This window comes from Myotis myotis, unplaced genomic scaffold (assembly GCF_014108235.1).
Source record: "Myotis myotis isolate mMyoMyo1 unplaced genomic scaffold, mMyoMyo1.p scaffold_m19_p_9, whole genome shotgun sequence".
NCBI classification, from domain to species: Eukaryota; Metazoa; Chordata; class Mammalia; order Chiroptera; family Vespertilionidae; genus Myotis; species Myotis myotis.
In genome coordinates, this window is record NW_023416401.1 from 27,842,210 (window position 1) to 27,863,561 (window position 21,352).

Below are 21,352 nucleotides of genomic sequence, written 5' to 3' on the forward strand. Positions count from 1 at the left end.
TCCAAGGACATAGGATTCTTAATTCCCGTCCTGCCTGCATCGGGGATGCCAAGATGAGATCCTGGGTTGGGAGGAGCTTAGTAACTGGAAGGGCTGGAGCAGGGCCTCCTGTCTGTCTGTCCCAGGTGGCAGAAGGCTGCTGAATTCCGCTGACAGAGTGAGGAAGGCCCAGAGCCCTGGAAACTCCAGATGGGCCAACTCCAGGCACTTGCCAACCACCTTTTCCAGGGAGAAGAAACACCGTTGTCTGAATTTCCTGCTCTCAGTGAATGCAAGGCAGCCCCAAGCCCAATGTGTGTCCCTTGAAAGAAAAACCCACATCTGAGCCGGGCACTGCACACCCATCCCAGAGGCTCTGATGTGGGCCAGGCTGTGCCAAGGGTCCTTCCTTTTCTCTGCCCATAGCAGGGACTACCCAGACCCCGGGTCAAACTCACAAGTCCAGTCCTGGACTTTAAGGCAGGGAAACTGAGGCCAGGTACCTGGAGGGGCTTATTCAAAGCCCCCACTAAATGTGCACCTGAACCTCCTAGTTCAGGCCAGGCCCGGGCTGGGTACTGGGTCCCAGAGCTGAATCTGACTCTGCTCTGCCCCAAGGCCTCCACTCCCAGAGCTCCTACCTCAACCCCTCCCTGCACCCTGCACACATTTGCCCAGCGGCTTGGGTGGGGGTTGGGGTACACCAGCACTTCCTTCAAAGAAGCCAAGACTCACCTGAAGAACCAAATATCTCCTGGCCCTGACACTGACTCTCAGACACTCCCAGGACCCCTCTGCATATGGGGAGGCCCCCCCAACACTGCCCTAGAGGCTGCACCTCTGCTGTCAGTTCTCCCACTGGAAAGAAAAGACCCAGCTCAGGTGGCAGGTTTGGATCCAACTGGTGCTTCCTGGGCATCCCCAGTGTACTTTCACCCAGGCCACTTAGGGGGCACAGGAAGGTTGGCTCTGCCCACTGACCTCAGCTTAATGCAACCATCACCTTGATACAGGGAGACCAGGGAACAAGCAGCTGCAGGCATGGAGGTTTCCCCTTCATATAAAAATCTTTAATAAAAATAGCTCTCAAGTGGCCTAATATATGGTGATGGAAGATTGACTTTGATTTGTGGGTACACAATGCAACATATAGATCTTGTATCATAGACATCTATACCTGAAACCTATATGATTCTATTAACCAATGTCACCCCAATAAATTTAATTTAAAAAAATAAATTTTAATTTTTAAAAAATAGCTCTCTACAGAACCAGTCATAAAACAGAAATAGCAAATTCAATTTCCTGCCACCTGGGCAGGAGGGAATGAGGCAAGCTGAGCAGGCCACAGAAAACTATGCCAGGCCCAAAAGGTACAGCTCTGGCTGGCTACTGACACATGGGATGTGGGCTCAGGGTTGACACATTTCCTTTTTTCAAGAGGAGTTACAAATAATGTCTTGTTAGGAAAAACTTCATTTTTTTAAATGGTGGTCACTAATTGATCACCCTCCCCACCAAATGGCATTAAAGGATAAATAAAACACTTATAGGCAGCCAGTTAGCAGCCTGTTTTACCCATTCAATATAAAAATAAGTGGGTTCATACAGTAGCAAAACATTTGTACAAAGGTGACAGCTAAACTGATAGCATGTAGGCAGCCTGCAAGGGAGGGATGGGACAGACTCCTCCCCTGAGACCATAGCTGAGGTAAGAAAAGGTAAAAGAACGAATGGTAAGAAGTAGCAGGGAGCCTTGCCGCACTAGCCTGCCAGTCTGTAGTCCCAGGACAGCAGAACCCTGTAGGTTAATGCAAGGGCCAGCTGGGGCTGAAGAACTTCCAACAGGTTTCCAGACCCAGGGAGCACCCTCACTCAGCCCTAATATCCCATGAGTCTTTTGGCCTCTTCGCTCTGGGCCTGCAGGGTCTCACTTGCATACTTCTGGAGGAGTTCCATCTTCTTCCTTCGCACAAGTGCCTCCTCGATCTGTGAATAAGAGTAAAAGACTCAGGCAACACTCCTCAGTGAGGCCCTCTATGTCCTGCTGGAACCCAGCCAGGAGGGAGTCCCTGTGAAGGAGGCCATTGAGCTCAATACCCAGAGCGTCTTGAAGGTCCCTTTCTCTCCCACTGGAAGCATGTGAACAACAGAATGTTTACCAGTTTCCTCTAAAGCAGATAAAATCCTGCTTCTCTAGATCCCACCCCTATTATAAGCACAGTGACCAGTGCCATGTGGTCAGGAGTCAGAGCTGCTCATATGGACAGATGGGAAAAGAACCCAGTGAAGCATTCAATGGAGTCTCCTTTAGAGGCAAGGCCCCTGGCACTTGGGAAACTACACCTCCAACGCAGCTCACCCTACCTCTTGCTGCGACGGCACAGGGACATGGGCGATGAACTTCTGCTGCTCATCTTCGCCTCCTTTCTCCTGGCTGCCTTCCTCATCAGACTACAAACAGAGAACAATCAAGAGTCCATGAGTAGGAGACCATGAAATAAACATTGGCAGTGCTATAAAATGCACTACTCTGCAGCTGTTTAAAAGGGGGGTGAGGGAGGGGCGGGGAGATTAGGAAGTTCTGTACTCATACAGAAACAAAGCCAAGACATCATCTATGTATATATAAAACCCTAAGCGACCAGTTGACTGGTCGCTATGACACACACTGATCACCAGGGGGCAGACGCTCAAAGCAGGAGCTGCCCTCTGGTGGTCAGTGCGCTCCCATAGCAGGAGCAACGCTTAGCTGACTGATGGGCACTAGACACTGGGCTCACAGCTGGCAAGTGCAGCTGTAGGGGCGCAAGCCTCTCCCACCTCCACGGCAGTGCTACGGAGTGGCAGCAGCAGGCGCAGCGGGGCTGGGATGAGTGGAAGTGGCGCGGTGCCCGGCCCAGGCTCAGGCTCCTCCCCAGCCGCCTGCCGCTTCATACACTACTATATGCCTTGGGTGATGTCGAACTGCCAGTTTTGGGTGGAAACCAGCAGTCTGACAACCCCCAAGGGGTACCGGATTGAAAGAGGGCACAGGCCAGGCTGAGGGACCCCACCGATGCACAAATCCGTGCACCGGGCCTCTAGTTAAGTATAAAAATCAACAAAACATTGTGTATAGTATGCTAACTTTTGCAGTAGGAAAGAAAAGAGAATAGAAACTAGTGACAGCAGCAAGAACTAGGTAGATGGAGGGCAGAGCTGCAAAAGACAATCTTTGTTGACTATCTTTATATACTGTTTTGTTCTTGATCTTTGTAAATTTATTATCTATTTAAAAAAAATTAAATTTAAAGTCTGGTCAAAATGATGGAGTAGGTAAATGCTGTATTGTCCTCCCACTACCACATCAAAATTACAACTAAATTATAGACTGTCATGAGAACAACCTGGAGACCAACTGAACAAAAGCCCTATAACTAAGCTACATAGAAGTCGTCATGTCAAGACCGGCAGGAGGGGTAGAGATGCTGAACCAGCAGGTCTCATACTCACAGTATGGCAATTAAGAATCAAGAGAGCCCTAGTTGGTTTGGCTCAGTGGATAGAGCGTCAGCCTGTGGACTGAAGGGTCCCCAGTTTGATTCCAGTCAAGGGCACATGCCTGGATTGTGGGCTCAATCCCCAGTAGGGAGTGTGCAGGAGGCAGCCAATCAGTGATTCTCTCTCATCATTGATGTTTCAATCTTTCCCTCTTCCTTCCTCTCTGAAATTAATAAAAATATATTTAAAAAAAAAAAAAAGAATCAAGAGAGATATCTCTGCTGCGGATGTCCCCAGTGAGGAACAGGGGGCCCCACCCCCATACCAGGCTCCCCAACCCAGAGCACCAGTGCCAGGAAGAGGAATCCCATAACATTGGGCTGTGGAAACAGCAGAGAATTCATCCAAGTGAAACGGAGGAATGCTGGAGACCGAGGCACTCCTCTTGAGGGGCCTGGAAATGGACTCACAAACTCATTCACTCTGGGCTCCAGCACTGGGGCAACAGCTTGAAAAGTGCAAGATACATTTGGGGAGGAACTAAATTGACGAGCTTCAGGACAAGTGCTGGAGGGGCAGGAGTCAGGGCAGTTCTCTCCAGGACAGAAATGTTGGCAGGCAGCATTGTTTCCTTGTTGAGCCCTCCTCCCATCCAGCCTGACTAACATGGTTCTCCCCACCCTGATTCCCTGAGATCCAGCCCCACTCAACTCAATCACCCAGCCTGAGCCTCTTCTAGCAGCTGTTCCACATAAGCACTTTCTTAAAATCACTGAAAGATGCATAAACCCCAAACAAGCAGTGGCTGGCCTCAGCATGCCTTGTATCTCTTGGTAAGCAGCCCCAGACTGAGTATATGCAGCAACTGGTCTCAACAACTTGCACCATAACTCCTATCAGGTGTCCCCAAGGCTGGCATAAGTGGCAGCCAGTCACAGCTTGAAATGTAGCTTCAAATAAGTGGCCATAAGCCTAGCACAACTGGCAGCTGGCCTCAGCTCATATCACAGTGTCCAGCAAAGGGTCCAAAGCCCAACATTAGGGGCAGTCGGCCTCGGTTCACAGCATAGCCTCCCCCAAATGCCTTCAAGCAGCCACAACTGCAGATCACTTTGTAGCTCTTACCAGGAGGTCCCAAGCAAGGCAAAAAGCGGTGGCTAAACTTGACCTGCACTGACACCCTTCCCAAAAGGTCCAGGCTTCACAACTCAGAGCAGAAGGTAAGTGAGCGCCAGAGAGACCCTCACTGCCCACCAGTACCTCCTCCTCCGTGACAGCATAGATGTTGATTTCTTCCTCCTCTTCCTCCTCCTCTTCCTTTTCTCCTCTTGCCAGCCGAGCCTCTCTCTCTGCTTTCCACTTTTCCACTAACTGGGCTCTGACTGAAGACAAGAGACAGCGGTGTTACTTTGGTTTCTAAATAAGCTTTAAACATCATGCAGAGCAAAGCCAAGACGTTCCCTCAGAAAAGGGTCGCCCTTCACTCTGCCCTGGTGGGAGGGAATCAGGTGTGAGGGGCAGTCTGTCTCACACAGCTCTGACTTAAGTCATGACAAGGCAGCTTTTTAGGGAACACCCTCAGATCCTCCCGTTCATCAACCTTGGTGACTTCCTGATGCGCCCAGGTGAAAAGAGATGCCGTATACAGCACCTTGGCAAAGGGCTCCAACTCCTGACTACCTGCTTCTGAAGCCCTAGTTCAGTACACCTCCTGGGGAGTAGCACTTATTCTTCACAGAGTTGTCATGAGGCTTCAAAAGAATGTCCATGAAAGGCTCAGCATTTTGCTTGTCATGGAGGAAGCGCTCAGAAAGGGAGACCCATTTTGCTCTACACTGATATCCCATTACCTGTGTTTAAAGCAGATCTAAACCTCCTTAAGTGGGCACTACCTCATGAGTTCAAGAAAGGCTAGCCTGGGAAGGAATCCTGGTGGACAGGGAGCAGGTAAGATGACACTCTGTAGCTTCTCCAACATGCTCCTTCTGGCCCAACACCATGCTAACTGCCTCATAGTTACTGGGAGTTAGGGCATTAGCAGATCATTTCCTCTGAGAACCATTAGCAACAAAGAAAACTCCCTTCTGGCATAAAGCACTATCTAAAAACCCAGTTTCAAGAGAGAGAAACCAGATGCCAAATATAATGAAATGAAATGCCTGTAGACCTACATTTCTTTTCATATTCCTGTTCCAAAGGCACAATAACACCATCATCTTCATCTAGGTAGCCGTAGTATTCAAAATCAATTGCCTTCATGAGCTCAGCACGTGTCTTTCTTGGAGGAGGAAGAGCTAAAAGAAAGAGTACCAACTTAGCTGAACTTCCCATCATTATCACACTCAAGCCTTCTCTGTACACACTGTTACAGAGGCATATAGTATGTGTGTTCATGAAAATATGAAAGACATTTCTTTACACTAGTAATTGGATTTTATAAGGGGTACTATCCATCAGTGTTGAAACCTTTCACCCAATTAGTCCATTTAAAAAGAATTTATCCTGTCCTTGCTGGTTTGGCTCATTGGATAGTAAGCATTGGCCCATGGACCAAAGAGCCACGGGTTCGATTCCAGTCAAGGGCACATACTTTGGTTGCAGGCTTGACCCCCAGCTGGCCCAGTAGGGGTGCATGCGGGAGGCAACCAATCGATGTGTTTCTCTCTCTCTCTCTCATTGATGTTTCTCTTTGTCTCTTCCCCCCCCCTTTCCACTCTCTCTAAAAATCAATAGCTGGCCAGTTTGGCTCAGTGGATAGAATATCAGACTGCAGACTGAAAGGTCCTGGGTTTGGTTCTGGTTGAGGGCACGTGCCCGATGTGGGCTCGGTCCCCAGTGGGGGGCATCCAGGAAGCAGCCAATCAATGACTCTCTCTCATCATTGATGTTTCTATCTCTCCCTCTCCCTTCCTCTCTGAGATCAATAAAAAAATAAGTAAATAAATAAAAATCAATGGGAAAATATTCTCAGGCGAGGATTAACAAAAAAAAAGGGAGAGAGAGAGAAGAGAGAAAAAAAAATCTATCCTAATTAAACAACAACAAAAGCTGGCAAAGCTTTATGGACAGAGATGTACATCACAGCACTATTTATATAACAATGAAAATTGAGAATATCTTAGAATAGTTCATTGCAGAATGTGTATGAGATGGGGTAGCCTCCAGCCCCAATAATACTGTTTTTCACAAGGTGCTTTGATAACAGAAAATGCAATAATGTTTAATGAAAAAAAAACCCAAAAACACGGGGGGAAAAAAAACATTAGGGGAAAACATAAGTATATAAAAAACAAACTATAAAAAAACAAAACAGATAAGTGAGAAAGGTCTGAAGAAAATATTTTCAGACTTAGGATTACTATTCAGAATATTTAAGTAAATCTTGAAAATCAAAAGGGAAATGACACCCTGGCTGGGTAACTCAGTTGATTGGCGTGTCATCCGATATGCAAGGTTATGGGTTCAATCCCCGGTCAGGGCATATACAAGAATCAAGCAATGATTGCATCAATAAGTGAAACAGTAAGTCGATGTTTCTTTCCCTCCCTCCTTTCCTTCCTTCTTTCTCTCTCTCTCTTTCTCCACCCCCCCCCCCCCCCCCGCCTTACTTTCTCTCTCCTTAAAATCGAAAAATAAAAATTTGGGGTTGTGGAGGAGAGAAATGATAACCCAACAGATTGGTCAAAGAATAAAACTGATAATTTAAGAAAAAAATTCATAAGTATGCAAATGTCAATTAATAACTGAATTTAATTATCAATTTCATTAGTAATAAAAGAAATAAAAATAGCCCAGCCAGTTTGGTTCAGTGGTTGAGCATTGACCCATGCACCAAGAGGTTACTGGTTTGATTCCAGTCAGGGCACATGCCCAGGTTATGTGCTCTATCCCCAGCAGGGGATATGCAGGAGCCAGTCGATTGATGTTTCTCTCATCGATGTTTCTGTCTCTATCCCTCTCCCTACCCCCCTCTCTCTCTAAAAATAAAAAATAAAAATAAGAAAATTCAATTACAAAATAATTATGCTAAATTTACTCTGCCTGTCTATAAATGGGGCAAAAAACCTACATGACAGCACATCTGCTTACAACAAGGTTTACTGAATACTTTAAGCTCCTGTTGAGACCTAATGCTCAGAAAAAAACGATTCTTTTCTAAATATTACTGCTCATTACAATGCAGCTGGTCACCCAAGAGATGTATGAGATTAATGTTGTTTTCATGTCTGCTAACACACCATCCATTATGAAGCACATGGATCAAAGAGTAATTTTAACTTTTAAGTCTTATTCTTTAAGAAATATATTTTGTAAGGCGATAGCTGCCATAAATAGTGATTCCTTTGATGGATCTGGGCAAATAAATGAAATATCTGCTGAAAAGGAGTCACCATTCTACATTTCATTAAGAACATCCATGATTCATGAGAAGGTCAAAATATAAACATTAACCAGAATTTGGAAGAAGCTGATTCCAACCCCCATGGATGACTTTGAGGGGTCCAAGACTCTAGTCAAGGATGTAATTGTAAATGTGGTGGAAACAGCAAGAGAGCTAGAATTACAAGTGGAGCCTGAAGATGGGACTGAATTCTGCAACCTCATGATAAAACTTGAATGGATGAGGAGTTGCTTCTTATAGATCAGCAAGGAAAGTGGTTACTTGAGATGGAATAGAAACCCTGGCCAGTTTGGCTCAGTGGATAGAAGATGAAGATGCCGTGGAGAGTGTTGAAATGACAACAAAGGGTTTAGAATATTACATACACTTGATATAGTGGTGGCAGGTTGGAGAGGACTGACTCCAAGTGTGTGTGTATGTGTGTGTGTGTGTGTGTGTGTGTATGTATGACTCCAATTTTGAAATAAGTTCTACTGTGTGTAAAATACTATCAAACACCATGGCATGCTACAGAGAATCATTCATGAAAGGAAGAGTGAAACAATGAGGCAAAGTTCACTGTTGTCTTATTAAGAAATTGCCAGCCGAAGCCGGTTTGGCTCAGTGGATAGAGCATCGGCCTGCAGACTGAAGGGTCCCAGGTTCGATTCCGGTCAAGGGCATGTGCCTGGGTTGCGGGCACATCCCCACTGGGAGGTGTGCAGGAGTCAGCTGATCGATGTTTCTCTCTCATCGATGTTTCTAACTCTCTGTCTCTCTCCCTTTCTCTCTGTAAAAAATCAATAAAATATATTAAAAAAAAAAAAAAAAGAAAGAAAGAAATTGCCAAAGCCACCCCAGTCTTTAGGAACTACCAACCTGATGAGTCATCAGCCATAAACATCAAGGAAAGACCCTCCATCAGCAAAAAGATGATTACTCACTAAAGGGTCAGATGATGGTTAACATTTTTTAGCAATAAAATATTTTTAAATTAAGGTGTGTACATTATTTGTTAGCATAATGCTATTATTGCAAACTTAATAGACTACAGTATAGTGTAAACAACTTTATATATACTGGGAAACCAATATATTCATAACTCTCTTTGCTGAGATATTTGCTTTATTGCTGTGGTCTGGAACTGAACCTGTACTATCTCCAGTGTATGCCTGTGCACGAAAACTCCAGACCAGTGGTTTCCATTGTGAAAGGCCAACTGAAGTTTCCCAGGGCCGTGAAAGGACAGGAGAAATAAGGGTGCCTGTCTTGGATTGACACAGAGCAGCTTGACTTTTCTCTATCTTTACCTATTGTGGTTAGGTCCATGGTTTTACTTGTCAGGTGTTTTTTTTTGGGGGGGGGGTTCCCCCCCAAATAATAGGTAAGTGAAATATGAATCCAATTCAATTAAAATCCTGCCTTGTAATTTTGGGACATTTAAAAGAGAGGAACTCCTCATTCAGAATAAGAGTCTAGTATGTGCAAAGAGTGTGGAATTTGGCACTAGTCATTTCTAGGTACTTTTCAGCCCCAATTATGTACCCTGGGCCTGTAAATTCATTTCCTAGTGCTTAAAGGTTCTTGTTAAAAACTTGGGAACAATAATTCTGATACTACTGGGCTGTTGTGCAGCTAAGAAGTAATATAGGAGAAGCAACCAGCAAACAGCATGTCTACTGTTATGATGATTACTAATAAATTCAAGGCTAGTATTTTTGGTTCTCTGAGCGGCATCAGAAAGTGGCAAAAAGGGAGCCAAAGAGAAAGTGGTTGATCTGTTTTCTGAGAAAGATTGGTATGATGTGAAAGCACGAGTTATGTTCAATGTAAGAAATATTAGAAAAACACTAGTCACAGGACTCAAGAAACCCAAATTGCACCTGATGGTCTTTTTTTTTTTTTTTTTTTTTAAATTTATTTTTTTTATTTTTTAAAGAGAGGAAGGGAGAGAGAGATAGAGAGTTAGAAACATCGATGAGAGAGAAACATCGATCAGCCGCCTCCTGCACACCTCCTACTGGGGATGTGCCCGCAACCCAGGTACATGCCCCTGACCGGAATCGAACCCGGGACCCTTCAGTCCGCAGGCCGACGCTCTATCCACTGAGCCAAACCGGTTTCGGCCTGATGGTCTTAAGGGTCATGTTTTTGAAGTGAGCCTAACTTATCTGAGAATGATAAAGTTGTATTTAGAAAGTTAAAGCTAATTACTGAGGATACTCAGGGCAAAAACTGCCCAATTTTCATGACATGGATCTTAACCTGTGACAAAATGTGTTCCATATTCAAAAAATAGTAGCCCATGATTAAAGCTCATGTTGACATCAAGACTACCGACAGTTATTTAATTCATCTATTCTGTGTTGGTTTTACTAAAAAACACAGAAATCAGGTTCAAAAGACTTCTTAGGCTCAGTATCAACAGTCTGCCAAATCCGGAAAAAGTTGAAAATCATGACCCAAGAGGTACAAATGACCTGAAAGAAGTAGTCAAAAAATTGATTCCAGATAGCATTGGAAAAGACATAGAAAAGTCTTGCCATTCTATTTGTCTGCTCCATGATGTCTTTGTCAGAAAAGTAAAAATGCTGAAGAAGCACAAGTTTGAATTGGGAAAACTCATGAAGCTTCATGGTGAAGGTAGCAGTTCTGGCAAAGCCACTAGGGATGAGTCAGGCTCTGAAAGTTAAGTGAGCTAATGGATATGAGCCCCCAGGCCAAGAATCTGTTTAACCCCTAGAGTGCCGGGGAGCACGATCACGCTCCTCCTGCAGTGTCACTATTAGATGCTAGTAGTTCACTCTTCATTGACAGATGGCACCTAAGTGCAGAGTACTTATGATGCCGAACGTTTGTAGTTCTAAAATTGACGACTGGCATTTATCTGCCTAATTTTTTACAGGTACTACGATTTTTATGAAGTTTACTCAGATTCTGTAGCCCTAAAGCTTCGAAATGGCATCCAGTTCTAAGTCTGCTTTTATTAGTGATGATGATATTGCTAAATATGTCAATTCTTGATGTGAAGATGACAATTTTGTGGAAGATACTGGAGAAGGGTGTCCCTCTATTTTAACATTATATGTTTTGTTCAAATATTTTTTCTACTAGTATTTTATAATACAATCAGCAAACAATATATGTCAAAGATGAAAACAAATGTAGTAAAGGTTTCCTTAAGTTTTTGAATATGTAACTTCATTTACTTGCGATTCATAATTTTTTTCCTAAACTGCTGTAAAATCAGCAAAAATGCCTTGGCAATTTTAGCATAGTTCCTAGGATATTGGTTGGCACTCAAAGGCTTAAAATTCAGACTTACTTCAATGGTGACAAGTAAAAGTCTATTTGTAATGTTTAAAAAACATTTGAGGCCAAAACCCACACAAACATTAATTACTTACGTTCTTTTTCAAATAGCTCTCTAACACCAGGCAAATCTTTTGCTGCTCCAAAGTATTTGTAACCTCGATTTCCCGGGACTTCTTTGCCTTCATGATCCAGCATTTTAGGGCCAACTTTCTTAACGGCAAAGAAAAAGAGAAAATATTTATGTACACAGAAAAATAATTAGGTACCTTTTTATCCTTTAAAAATCCATCTAAATACCTAAAAGTTGGTTGAGTGTTCTCCCATATATTGAAACGTGGTGGGTTCAATTTCTGGTCAGGGCACATACCCAGGTTGTGGGTTCGGTCCCTAGTCAAGCCAGGTATAGAAGGCAACCAAATGATATTTCTTTCTCACATGGATACTTCTCTATCTCTCTCTCTTTCCCTGCCTCCTTCCTCTCTCTAAATAAAAAAAAAAAAAAATCTATAATAATAAAAGGGTAATATGCTAATTAGACCTGATGTCCTTCCAGATGTCCTTCCTCCCAGACAAAGCCACAGTAGGCGGGGGCCACAGCAGAGGTGGCAGAGGCCCTCCGCCACGCGGTGGTGGACAGGGGCCAAAGCAGAGGCCGCAGAGGCCCCCGGCCATGGCGGGCGGGGGCCGGGGCCAAGGTCCTTGCACGAAATTCGTGCAAGGATAGGCCTTCCTTCCCCCGGCTGCCAGCACCGGCTTCCCTCCGGCACCTGGGACCCAGACCTGGGACCCAGGCTTCCCTCCAGCTGCGGGCAGGCACCCCGGACCTGGGCTACCCTGGAAGCCCCAGCTTCGTCCGGAAGGTCATCCAGAAGGACTTCTGGCCTAATTAGCATATTAGGCTTTTATTATTATACATATCCTCAGATGACGATCAAAGAAAAAAGCAGGATTACAAAAAAAGGAAATATTCAAGTATTGCAGACAACTAAGTGTTGTTCTGCTTCTTTATACTTTTCTGAACTTGATGACAATGTATTATTTCTTCTTTTTTTATTGTGGAAAAATACACATATCATAAAATTTACCATCACCCTGGTCAGTGTGGCTCAATTGGTTGTAGCATTATCCCGTGGACAGAAAGGTTAGCATTTTAATTCCCGGTGGGGGCACATATGGGAACCGATTAATGTGATTCTCTCTCATACATCGATGTTTCTTTTTTTTTCCTCTCTCTCTCTCTCTCTCTATCCTTCCCTCTCCCCACCCTCACATATCCTTGGATGAGGAAAAAAAAAATTACCATCTTAAGCATTCTTATGCATACACAAAACTGATATTAAATACATTCATAAGGTCATGTAACCATCACCACCATCCATTGTAATAACTCTTTTCATCGATTAGGTAGCAGCTGGGAGAAAAATCAACATACCAGGGAGGGGACTCTAACCTCAGTGGCAGACTCAGCCACCACCTGCCACACTGGGGCTCAGCATCAATGATAAGAGAGAATCATTGATTGGCTGCCTCCTGCACTCCCCCCACTGGGGATTGAGCCTGCAACCTGGGCACATGGCCTGACTGGGAATTGAACCGTGACCTGGTTCATGGGTCGACACTCAAACACTGAGCTATGCCGGTTGGGCAGGGCCATGGTCATTTTAAACAAGGCCCAGAGAAACCAAGGGGCTTACTCAGGGACATCTGGCTGGTATTTGTAGGTATCCTATCTGATCTGAGCCTTGTTCTGTGGAGTCTTTAAACATTATCCAACCTATCCTTTTCATAGATTTCCTGTCCACATGCAACAGGTACCTTTTAAAAAAATATTTATATATTTTTATTGATTTCAGAGAGGAAGGGAGAGGGAGAGAGATAGAAACATCACTGATGAGAGAATCACTGATCGGCTGCCTCCTGCACTCCCCCTACTGGGGATCAAGCCTGCAACCCACACATGTGCCCATGACTAGAATAGAACCAGGGACCCTTCAGTCCGTAGGGCGACGCTCTGTCCACTGAGACAAACGGGCTAGGGCCAACAGGGACTTTTTCAAGCTTTCTTTCATGTCGTGAGTGCTTGCCCTCTAGCAGTCACAGGCTGGGAGCTGCAGGCTCCTAGACAGGCCCTATCCAGCCCGCCCAAAATCTCACAAGCTCATCCCGAACAGCCACAGGGACTGTTGCTTACTTACTACATAATCAGGACCACCCAGCTCCTTTATCCGGACCTCCCAGTGTCCTTTCTCTCTTAGCAATTTGTTAATTTCATCATTCAGGTCACGAATTCGGAATTCACCTAAACCAGCTATAAAACAAAAACATTCATATCATATCTTCAAAACACCACTCAGTGTCATGATCATAAAAATAAATGCCACAACAATAGACATATTAGGGGACTTTAACACCCCACTGACATACTGGATAGATCTTCCAAACAAAAATCAACAAGTAAACAATGTCCTTAAACAACACACTAGATCAGATGGATTTAATTGATATTTACAGAACATTTCATCCCACAGCTGCAGAATATACATTCTCCTCAAGTGCACGTGGAACATTCTCAAAACAGACCACATGCTGGAACACAAAATAAGTCTTCATAAGTTTAAGAAGACTAAAATCATATCAAGCATCTTCTCAGATCACAATGGCATAAAAATAGAAATCGACAACAAAAACACTAAAAAACATTCAAACACATGGAGGCTAAATAGCATGTTATTAAATGATGAATGGGTTACCAATGAGATGAAAAAAGAAATCAGACAAGGAGAAAAAGTCATCCAAATTGGAAAGAAGGAAGTAAAACTGTCATTCCTCGAAGATGTCAGGATATTATATATAGAAAACCCAAAACACTCCACCAAAAAATACTAGATTTAATAAATGAATTTGGCAAAGAAGCAGGATACAAAATTAACATCTAGAAATCAATGGCATTTTTATACACCAGTAATGAACTCTCAGAAAGAGAAACTAAAAAGATAACCCCATTTACCACTGCAACAAAAAAATAAGATACCTAAGAATAAACTAAACCAAGGAGGTAAAACACCTGTACTCGAAAAACAGGACATTGAAAAGAGAAATAAAGGAAAAAACAAACAAATGGAAGCATATACGGTGTTCAAGGATTGGAAGAATTAGCATAATTAAAATATCCATACAACACAAAGCAATCTATAGCTTCAATACAATTCCTATTAAAATACCAAAGACAGCCTTAGCCAGTTTGGCTCAGTGGATAGAGCGTCAACCTGCAGACCAAAGGGTCCCAAGTTCGATTCTGATCACGGGCACATTCCTTGGTTGCAGGCTCCTCCCCAGCCCTGGCCCTGGTCAGGGCTCGTGAAGGAGACAACCAATTGATGTGTTTCTCTCACACTGATGTTTCTCTCTGTCTTTCCCTCTCTCTTCCACTCTTCCTAAAAATCAATGGAAAAATATCCTCTGGTGAAGATTAATTGAAAAAAAAAAAAAAAAAAAAAAAGGCCTCATTAAAAAATAATGATTAAAAAAATAAATAAAAGATAACTGGAAAAATATCCTCGGGTGAGAATTAACAAAAAATAAATAAAAATCTATATATATAAAAGCCCAGTGACCCAAACAACTGGTCACTATGACGCGCACTGTAGCAGCCAACAGGTCTGATCAGGGCCCCATAGGCCCCTCTCCACAACCACCCATGGCCCCTCCCCCTGGCCAGCCTCACCCCCGATCGGCCCCCCCACACACACCCGGATCAGGGGCAGGGCCAGCCGGCCAACCACCTATGTCCCCTCCTCCCCACCAGCCCTGCCCGATCGGCCCCCATCAGATTCATGTACCAGGCCTCTAGTAAATAAATAAATAAATAAATAAATAAATAAATAAATAAAAATACCAAAAGCATATTTCACAGATCTAGAACAAATATTCTCTTTCTCTATCCCTCCCTCTCTCTTTCTACAATCAATCAATAAATCAATAAAAAGGTAGAATAGTGTGTCAAAGTCCCCAAGTCTAATTGTGTCTTTTAAAATCAAGCACTTTAAGTAGATAAACTTACCATTCTGAATTTGAGCCACTTTTTTAGAGATCTCTCCAATGATCTGTAAAAAAAAAAAAGTCAGTAAATTCTTATGACTTTTCAATATGTCTAAAAGCAAAGGAAAATATAATTAAAAACTGGTGATTAAAAAACTTAGAATTTTGGTTTTAAGAGTCATTTAGGTAATAAGAAGCAATTAGAGACTTGTTACTTCTACTAAGATCATATTCAGAATTTACCTGTCGTCTCCACTTCTCAGCTTTCGGCAACTCAGTACATTCTGAGGCAAGGAAGGGTCTTCGTTCCTAAAAAGAAGCTATACACGTTAGCACTATATTGTATGAAAGTACAAGCTTCATTCACCATTCAACTGATTCAGGCCTGAAATCTAAGATGTCTAATGGTTTAAACACATCTGAAGTTCCAATTGCAGATCTTAATCAAGTCTTAAACCCACTCTATAGTCTCTATTTAGGAAACAACTATATAAACAAAAACATTCATTGCATTGTATTTAATACAGTAAGCCAATGGAAACAACTTAAAAGTCCAATAATAGCCTGGCCAGCGTGGCTCAGTAGTTGAGCCTCGGCCCATGAACCAGGAAGTCACGGTTCGATTCCCAGTCAGGGCACATCCCAGATTGCAGGCTCAGTCCCCAGTGTGGGGCGTGTAGGAGGCAACTGATCAATGATTCTCTCTCATCATTTTTACCTCTCTCTCCCTTCCTCTCTGAAATCAATAAAAATACATTTTTAAAAATTGTGGTACATATATATACAATGGAATATTACTCAACCATAAAGAAGAATGCCCTTGGCCAGTGCTGCTCAGCTGGTCAAGCATTATCAGGTGCACAGAAAAGGTCACCAGTTCGATTCCCAGTCAGGGCACATGTCTAGGTTTCAGGCTCAATCCCCCGTTGGGGTGCATGTGGAAGGCAGCTGATAAATGTTTCTCTCTCACATTAATGTTTCTCTCTCTCTTTCTCTGTCTCTCCCTCTCCCTTCCTCTCTAAGTCAATAAAAATGGTTTTTGTTTTTTTAAAATAAATGAAATCTTACCATTTGTGATAGCATAGATGGACCTAGAGCAGTGGTTCTCAACCTTCTGGCCCTTTAAATACAGTTCCTCATGTTGTGACCCAACCATAAAATTATTTTCGTTGCTACTTCATCACTGTAATGTTGCTACTGTTATGAATCGTCATGTAAATATCTGATATGCAGGATGGCCTTAGGCGACCCCTGTGAAAGAGTCGTTCGACCGCCAAAGGGGTCGCGATCCACAGGTTGAGAACCGCTGACCTAGAGGGTATTATGCTACGTAAAATAAGTCAGTCAGAGAAAGACAAACACCATGTGATTTCACTTATATGTGAAATCTGAAGAACAATATAAACGAACAAACAAAACAGAAAGAAACTCATAGAGAACAGACTGATGACTGCCAGAAGGGCAGGGGACAGGTTGGGAGACTGGGGAAAAAGGTTAAGGGAATAAGAAGTACAAATTGGTAGTTACAAAATAGTCATGGGGATGTAAAATACAGAATAGGGAATATAGTCAATAATATTGTAATAACTATGTATGGTGTCAGGTGAAACTAGAAATATTAGGGGGAACAGTCTGTAAAGTGTATGATTGTCTAATCACTACTCTGTACACCTGAAACTATTACAAAAAACTGAAGAAAAAAATAAAATAATTCAAAGAATGGTACATTTTATCCCTAACCTGGCTGAGTCTCTGTGAGTTTGAGATCATTTATTGGTTTCAGGTTAGAGCTGTTCCCCATAGCACTTCCACTTCCTATTATTCAATATTAAATAGAGCTGGGATATCAGAACTCAATTATCATCGTACAAAAGAGACAGAAGGACAAGCAGCCAAATCCTCACACTGCCCCAGGTACAGAGACATACACCTGGAATTTAACTGTATAGGTTCATAAGTGTGTCAAGTGCAGACAAGAAATAGGAAGATTTGGAGTTTTGAAGACTACTCAGGAGAGAATTTTACCACATTTGTTCATGATATTTACAACGTATGAGGAAAATTTACACCAACCTTCACTTTTCCCTCTTCCAATTGAGCTTGGCGAAATCTTGCTAAGGCCGTCCTACCAGAAAGAAAGAAGACTCCATTAGATCTTGCTCACAGACTCTTGTCACCCAAGTTCCTGGATAGGGTAAATCAGCTCATGACCATATTTAACATCGTGTGTGTGTGTGTGTGTGTGTGTGTGTGTTGTGATTTAGAAACCAGAGAAGTTATGAGTTTTTATTTTATTTTCACTGCATGTAAGGACTGTGGGAAACTATTTATCAGACCACTGCGGTGAGCAACACATCCAGATGTTAAAGGCTAATATCCTGGGGTGCCCTAGCTGCCACTCTCACAGCCCATGCACCATCCCCAGATGAATGAATGTTCATCTGGTAAAGTTCTAGGAGCTGTCAGAAAACACTAATGGGGAAAACAAATGGGAAAATATGGGAATACTATTTTAAAGTATGTAGAGAAACATGTACCAAAAGGCTCATATACCAAAAGGACCAAATACAGAAAGAGCTCTGTGGTAATAATTGTTACATAAAATTTACAGACAAAATCAAGTTGATACTTACATGGCCTTTTCTGCATTTCGGGCCTGAAAGGAGAGAGAAGGGAAGAACAATATCCATTTTTAAAATGACTTGCAACCAGAGGAGCAATGGGCAGCAACAGCTCATCCTGGGCTAACCCTGACCCCATCTCCAAGGCTCCTTTCCTTTGACTTTCCAGTGAGCCAAAGCGGCCGAGGCTCTTTTCTTTCCTATAACATTTCTAGAGACCCAAAGCAACCCTGCCTAGGCTCTCTCCTGTTGCTTCTTCTATCCTAAGCCCTTCCTTGTCCCCAGCTTTAGTAAACATCCTCTCAAAATAAAACAATATATTATGTGCTACCAGTGTGGCTCAGTGGTGGAGCCTCGAAGTATGAACCAAGAGGTCACAGTTCCATTCCTGGTCAGGACACATGCCCAGGTTGCAGGTTCGATCCCCATTAGGGGGCATGCAGGAGGCAGCCGATCAATGGTTCTCTCTTATGAATATTTCCTTCTCTCTATCCCTCTCCCTTCCTCTCTCTCTAAGATCAATAAAAACATATTAAAAATATATATTAAAAGATATCCCAAATCCTGTGACTTTACCTATGCTGCTCCCTCTATCTAAAATCTTTGCTCCCCAGCCCCTTGGATCTAACTCCTGGTCATCCTTCAAAATTTACCTTTGTCATCACTATCCCAGAAGTTCTTTCATGACCCCCTTCTTCCCAGCTCAACTGCTACCCTTTGTCTGGGTATACCTACCATGGCACTTCCTATCCAGCATCACAACTGCCTGTTCCCCGGCAATGCAATTTGAGGAAAACTTTTACAAAGTGAGTTTTATGTAAGTATTGTCACATTAGTGCCAAGTCAATTATCCCTGAAAAACACAATGTCAGGCAGGGAAAATGTTTTCTGGATATAAGTAGAAAGAATTCTTGCTGAGTCATGTAACTGAATTTTATTCTCGGCTCTTCAACTTACCATCCCTAAGAAGTAGTCTCTCTAAGCCTACTTTAAACAATAGTGTGTACCTCTTATCTCATAGAAATGTCATGATGACTTAATGAGAGAAATACATGAAGACATCAGTTATGCAGTTTATAGACACTCAGCAAATGAGCTCACTTAAAACTCCTTTCTGACCCTCCACTTCACTGGACACAGAAACAAACTTGGCAAATGCTTTTGGGATAAATGAGCACAATGTCTACTAAGGAATAAAATAGAGGCTCTCGGAGGGGAAGCCATCCTGCTGAAGGCTGAGGTGGTCTGTGCCTTAAGTATTTCATTAAAGCCTATAGTTCCTAAATATTAAATTCAGTGTTTCTCAATGCTGACTCCATGCTTAAAACACCATGCGAGGTGCTGGGAATTCTGCCATGGTTCTTCCCATGGAATTCACAGGAACGTCCTCCAAAACAATGAATCAATTATAAGTGATCAGTGATAAGGGTATGTATCCAGGGTGATGAACGTGTGATGGTGACAGTTGTATAAAATACCCAACAACTCCTGTAACCATAAATATCCAGGTCCAAGGAGATGCCCACTGCTCGCCAGAGTTCAGAAAGGACAGTATGCAGCAGTAACTTTGGAGCATGTCCTCCTACAGAAAGTGCTGCTTCTAGCCAGCTGGTTCCTTTCTTCTTAGGCACTTGTGCTCATCAATCTATAAGGGCTTCCACTATGCCCTTATGTTGTAATTATTCTATACTGTGCCCTTATGTTGTAATTATTCTAACCTTACTATGGCGTCGAGTGCTTCTTATGGAGGCCTCACTTAATGAAAATACTATTGTAACCAACACGTATGCGCGTCATTTTTGTACCAGCACTCTTCTGTTTACCCGTCGTGAGCACTTCTTGAATGAAGCCCACTTACCACGCCAGCCCAGAGATCGCACCCTCATGCAATGACACTGTGACATTCATTCACACGTTACTGAACTTCTGCAACGTGTCAGACACAGTGTTGGACATTAGAAGAAATGGTGAACAGACCCTACCCTCGGAAAGTTTACAACTTGCGGGGAAGAACGGACGTTAAGTCAAATACTCTTAGGAACATATGGTCACAACCGCAGTGTGACTTGGGGACAAACAATCCGACACCCTGAATCGGGGCCGGTCCTAGAGCCTCTCATTTCCTTAGTTTCCCCTATCTGTAACGTAAAGCGCTTCGTCCAGATTAAAACACCATTGGGAGATGGTGGCTCTCGACATTCCAGTTTCCTCCTCCAAATTCTGACAGCTAAAGAGAGGCAAGAAAAGAATTCCCAAATTACAGTCTAGGAGCCCGAGGCCCGCAGTGATGCCGCCTGAGCGCCTCCGATGGTGGGGGAGTCCTCACGGCCCGCCGGCTCGCTCTCCCTACATCCCGTCCCCCTACTCACCATGGTGCAAGTAAGGGGGGCCGCCCTCGGACCGCGTGGCCAGAGAACTTCCCGGCCTCAGGGGAGGCCAACCCCGGCGGGAACTGAAGATTCTAACTGACGCACCACCGATTTTTCTGTCGGAAGGAAAAAAGGGGGGCAGGGAAGGAACCGGAAATAAGGGACCGGAAGTGAAACTGAGAATGGGCCAGGGAAGGGGGAGGAAATGCAGACTTGCCCTTGTAGGCGGCCTTCCCTTGACTTCTGACGTCACCAGCGCGTGCGTAGGAAGAATGGGGCGTTGGCAAAATTGCGCTTGCGCACCAGTACTGCGACTCTGCCCCGGCGGCTGGTTTTCTCCCGCGAGAACAACTGCGAAATTTCACGCGGTAATTATCAGTACTGCAGGAACCAGCAGCGCTGCAATTGTCTAAGGTTGTGTGAAGTTGTTGTGGCTACTCTCTCATGCTCTCTTCTCAATGAATGGACCGAATTCTCACAACCGACTGGGCGGGTTTCAGATTTGCCAAGTGTACTAAGAAGCATTCCTCATTGGTGGCACACAAAGAATCTGGTGACACTATATAAGTTTGAATATAAATAAATTATAGCTACGATTCAGCAGTTCTCAACCTGTGGGTCGCGACCCCTGAAAATACATCCTGCGTATCAGATATTTACATTACGATTCATAACAGTAGCAAAATTACAGTTATGAAGTAGCAACAAAAATAATTTTATGGTTGAGGGTCACCACAACACAAGGAACTGTATTAAAGGGCCACAGCATTAGGAAGGTTGAGAATCACTGCTCTAACATAAGGAAATAGTGACCTGATTACGTTTACCCCAGCCTCTAGAGACTTGCTTCAAAAGACCTTTAGCCGAAACCGGTTTGGCTCAGTGGATAGAGAGTCGGCCTGCAGACTGAAAGGTCCCAGGTTCAATTCCGTTCAAGGGCATGGACCTGGGTTGCGGGCACATCTCCATTAGATGTGCAGGAGGCAGCTGATCGATGTTTCGAGAGTTAGAAACATCGATGAGAGAGAAACATCGACCAGCTGCCCCCCGCACATCCCCCACTGGGGACGTGCCCGCAACCCAGGTACATGCCCCTGACCGGAATTGAACCTGGGACCCTTCAGTCCGCAGGCCGACGCTCTATCCACTGAGCCATTTCAGCAATA

General features: G+C 43.7%; 1 protein-coding gene across 5 annotated transcripts; it reads right to left on the reverse strand.

Moving 5' to 3' along the window:
- Nucleotides 1–1,013: 1,013 nt before the first annotated feature.
- Nucleotides 1,014–20,806, reverse strand: LOC118662836 (pre-mRNA-splicing factor ISY1 homolog). 5 transcript variants are annotated; one of them, XM_036321764.1, is made up of 12 exons: nt 20,187–20,790; nt 18,553–18,670; nt 17,830–17,852; nt 17,270–17,321; nt 15,440–15,505; nt 15,219–15,261; nt 13,354–13,466; nt 11,251–11,368; nt 5,634–5,756; nt 4,723–4,844; nt 2,347–2,433; nt 1,014–1,968 (listed from the first exon to the last, which is right to left on the reverse strand). In XM_036321764.1, exons 2-12 carry the CDS (start codon nt 18,553–18,555, stop codon nt 1,861–1,863), a joined length of 858 nt encoding a protein of 285 aa, XP_036177657.1. In that variant the 5' UTR covers nt 18,556–18,670; nt 20,187–20,790; the 3' UTR covers nt 1,014–1,860. The 5 variants fall into 5 exon arrangements, with proteins under 5 accessions (XP_036177657.1, XP_036177660.1, XP_036177656.1 ...); XM_036321767.1 differs by lacking the exon at nt 13,354–13,466 and having other exon boundaries at nt 15,440–15,516; nt 20,187–20,806; XM_036321763.1 differs by lacking the exon at nt 18,553–18,670 and having other exon boundaries at nt 20,187–20,788.
- Nucleotides 20,807–21,352: the final 546 nt, after the last annotated feature.

Bases quoted from the DNA above. Each gene is read 5' to 3' on its own strand.
- LOC118662836 (XM_036321764.1), bottom strand. The intron at 17,322-17,829 runs GTAAGTATCAAC...TCTTTCTGGTAG, and splicing joins CGAAATGCAGAAAAGGCCAT to GACGGCCTTAGCAAGATTTC. The intron at 5,757-11,250 runs GTAAGTAATTAA...TCTTTCTTTTAG, and splicing joins AGAGCTATTTGAAAAAGAAC to CTCTTCCTCCTCCAAGAAAG.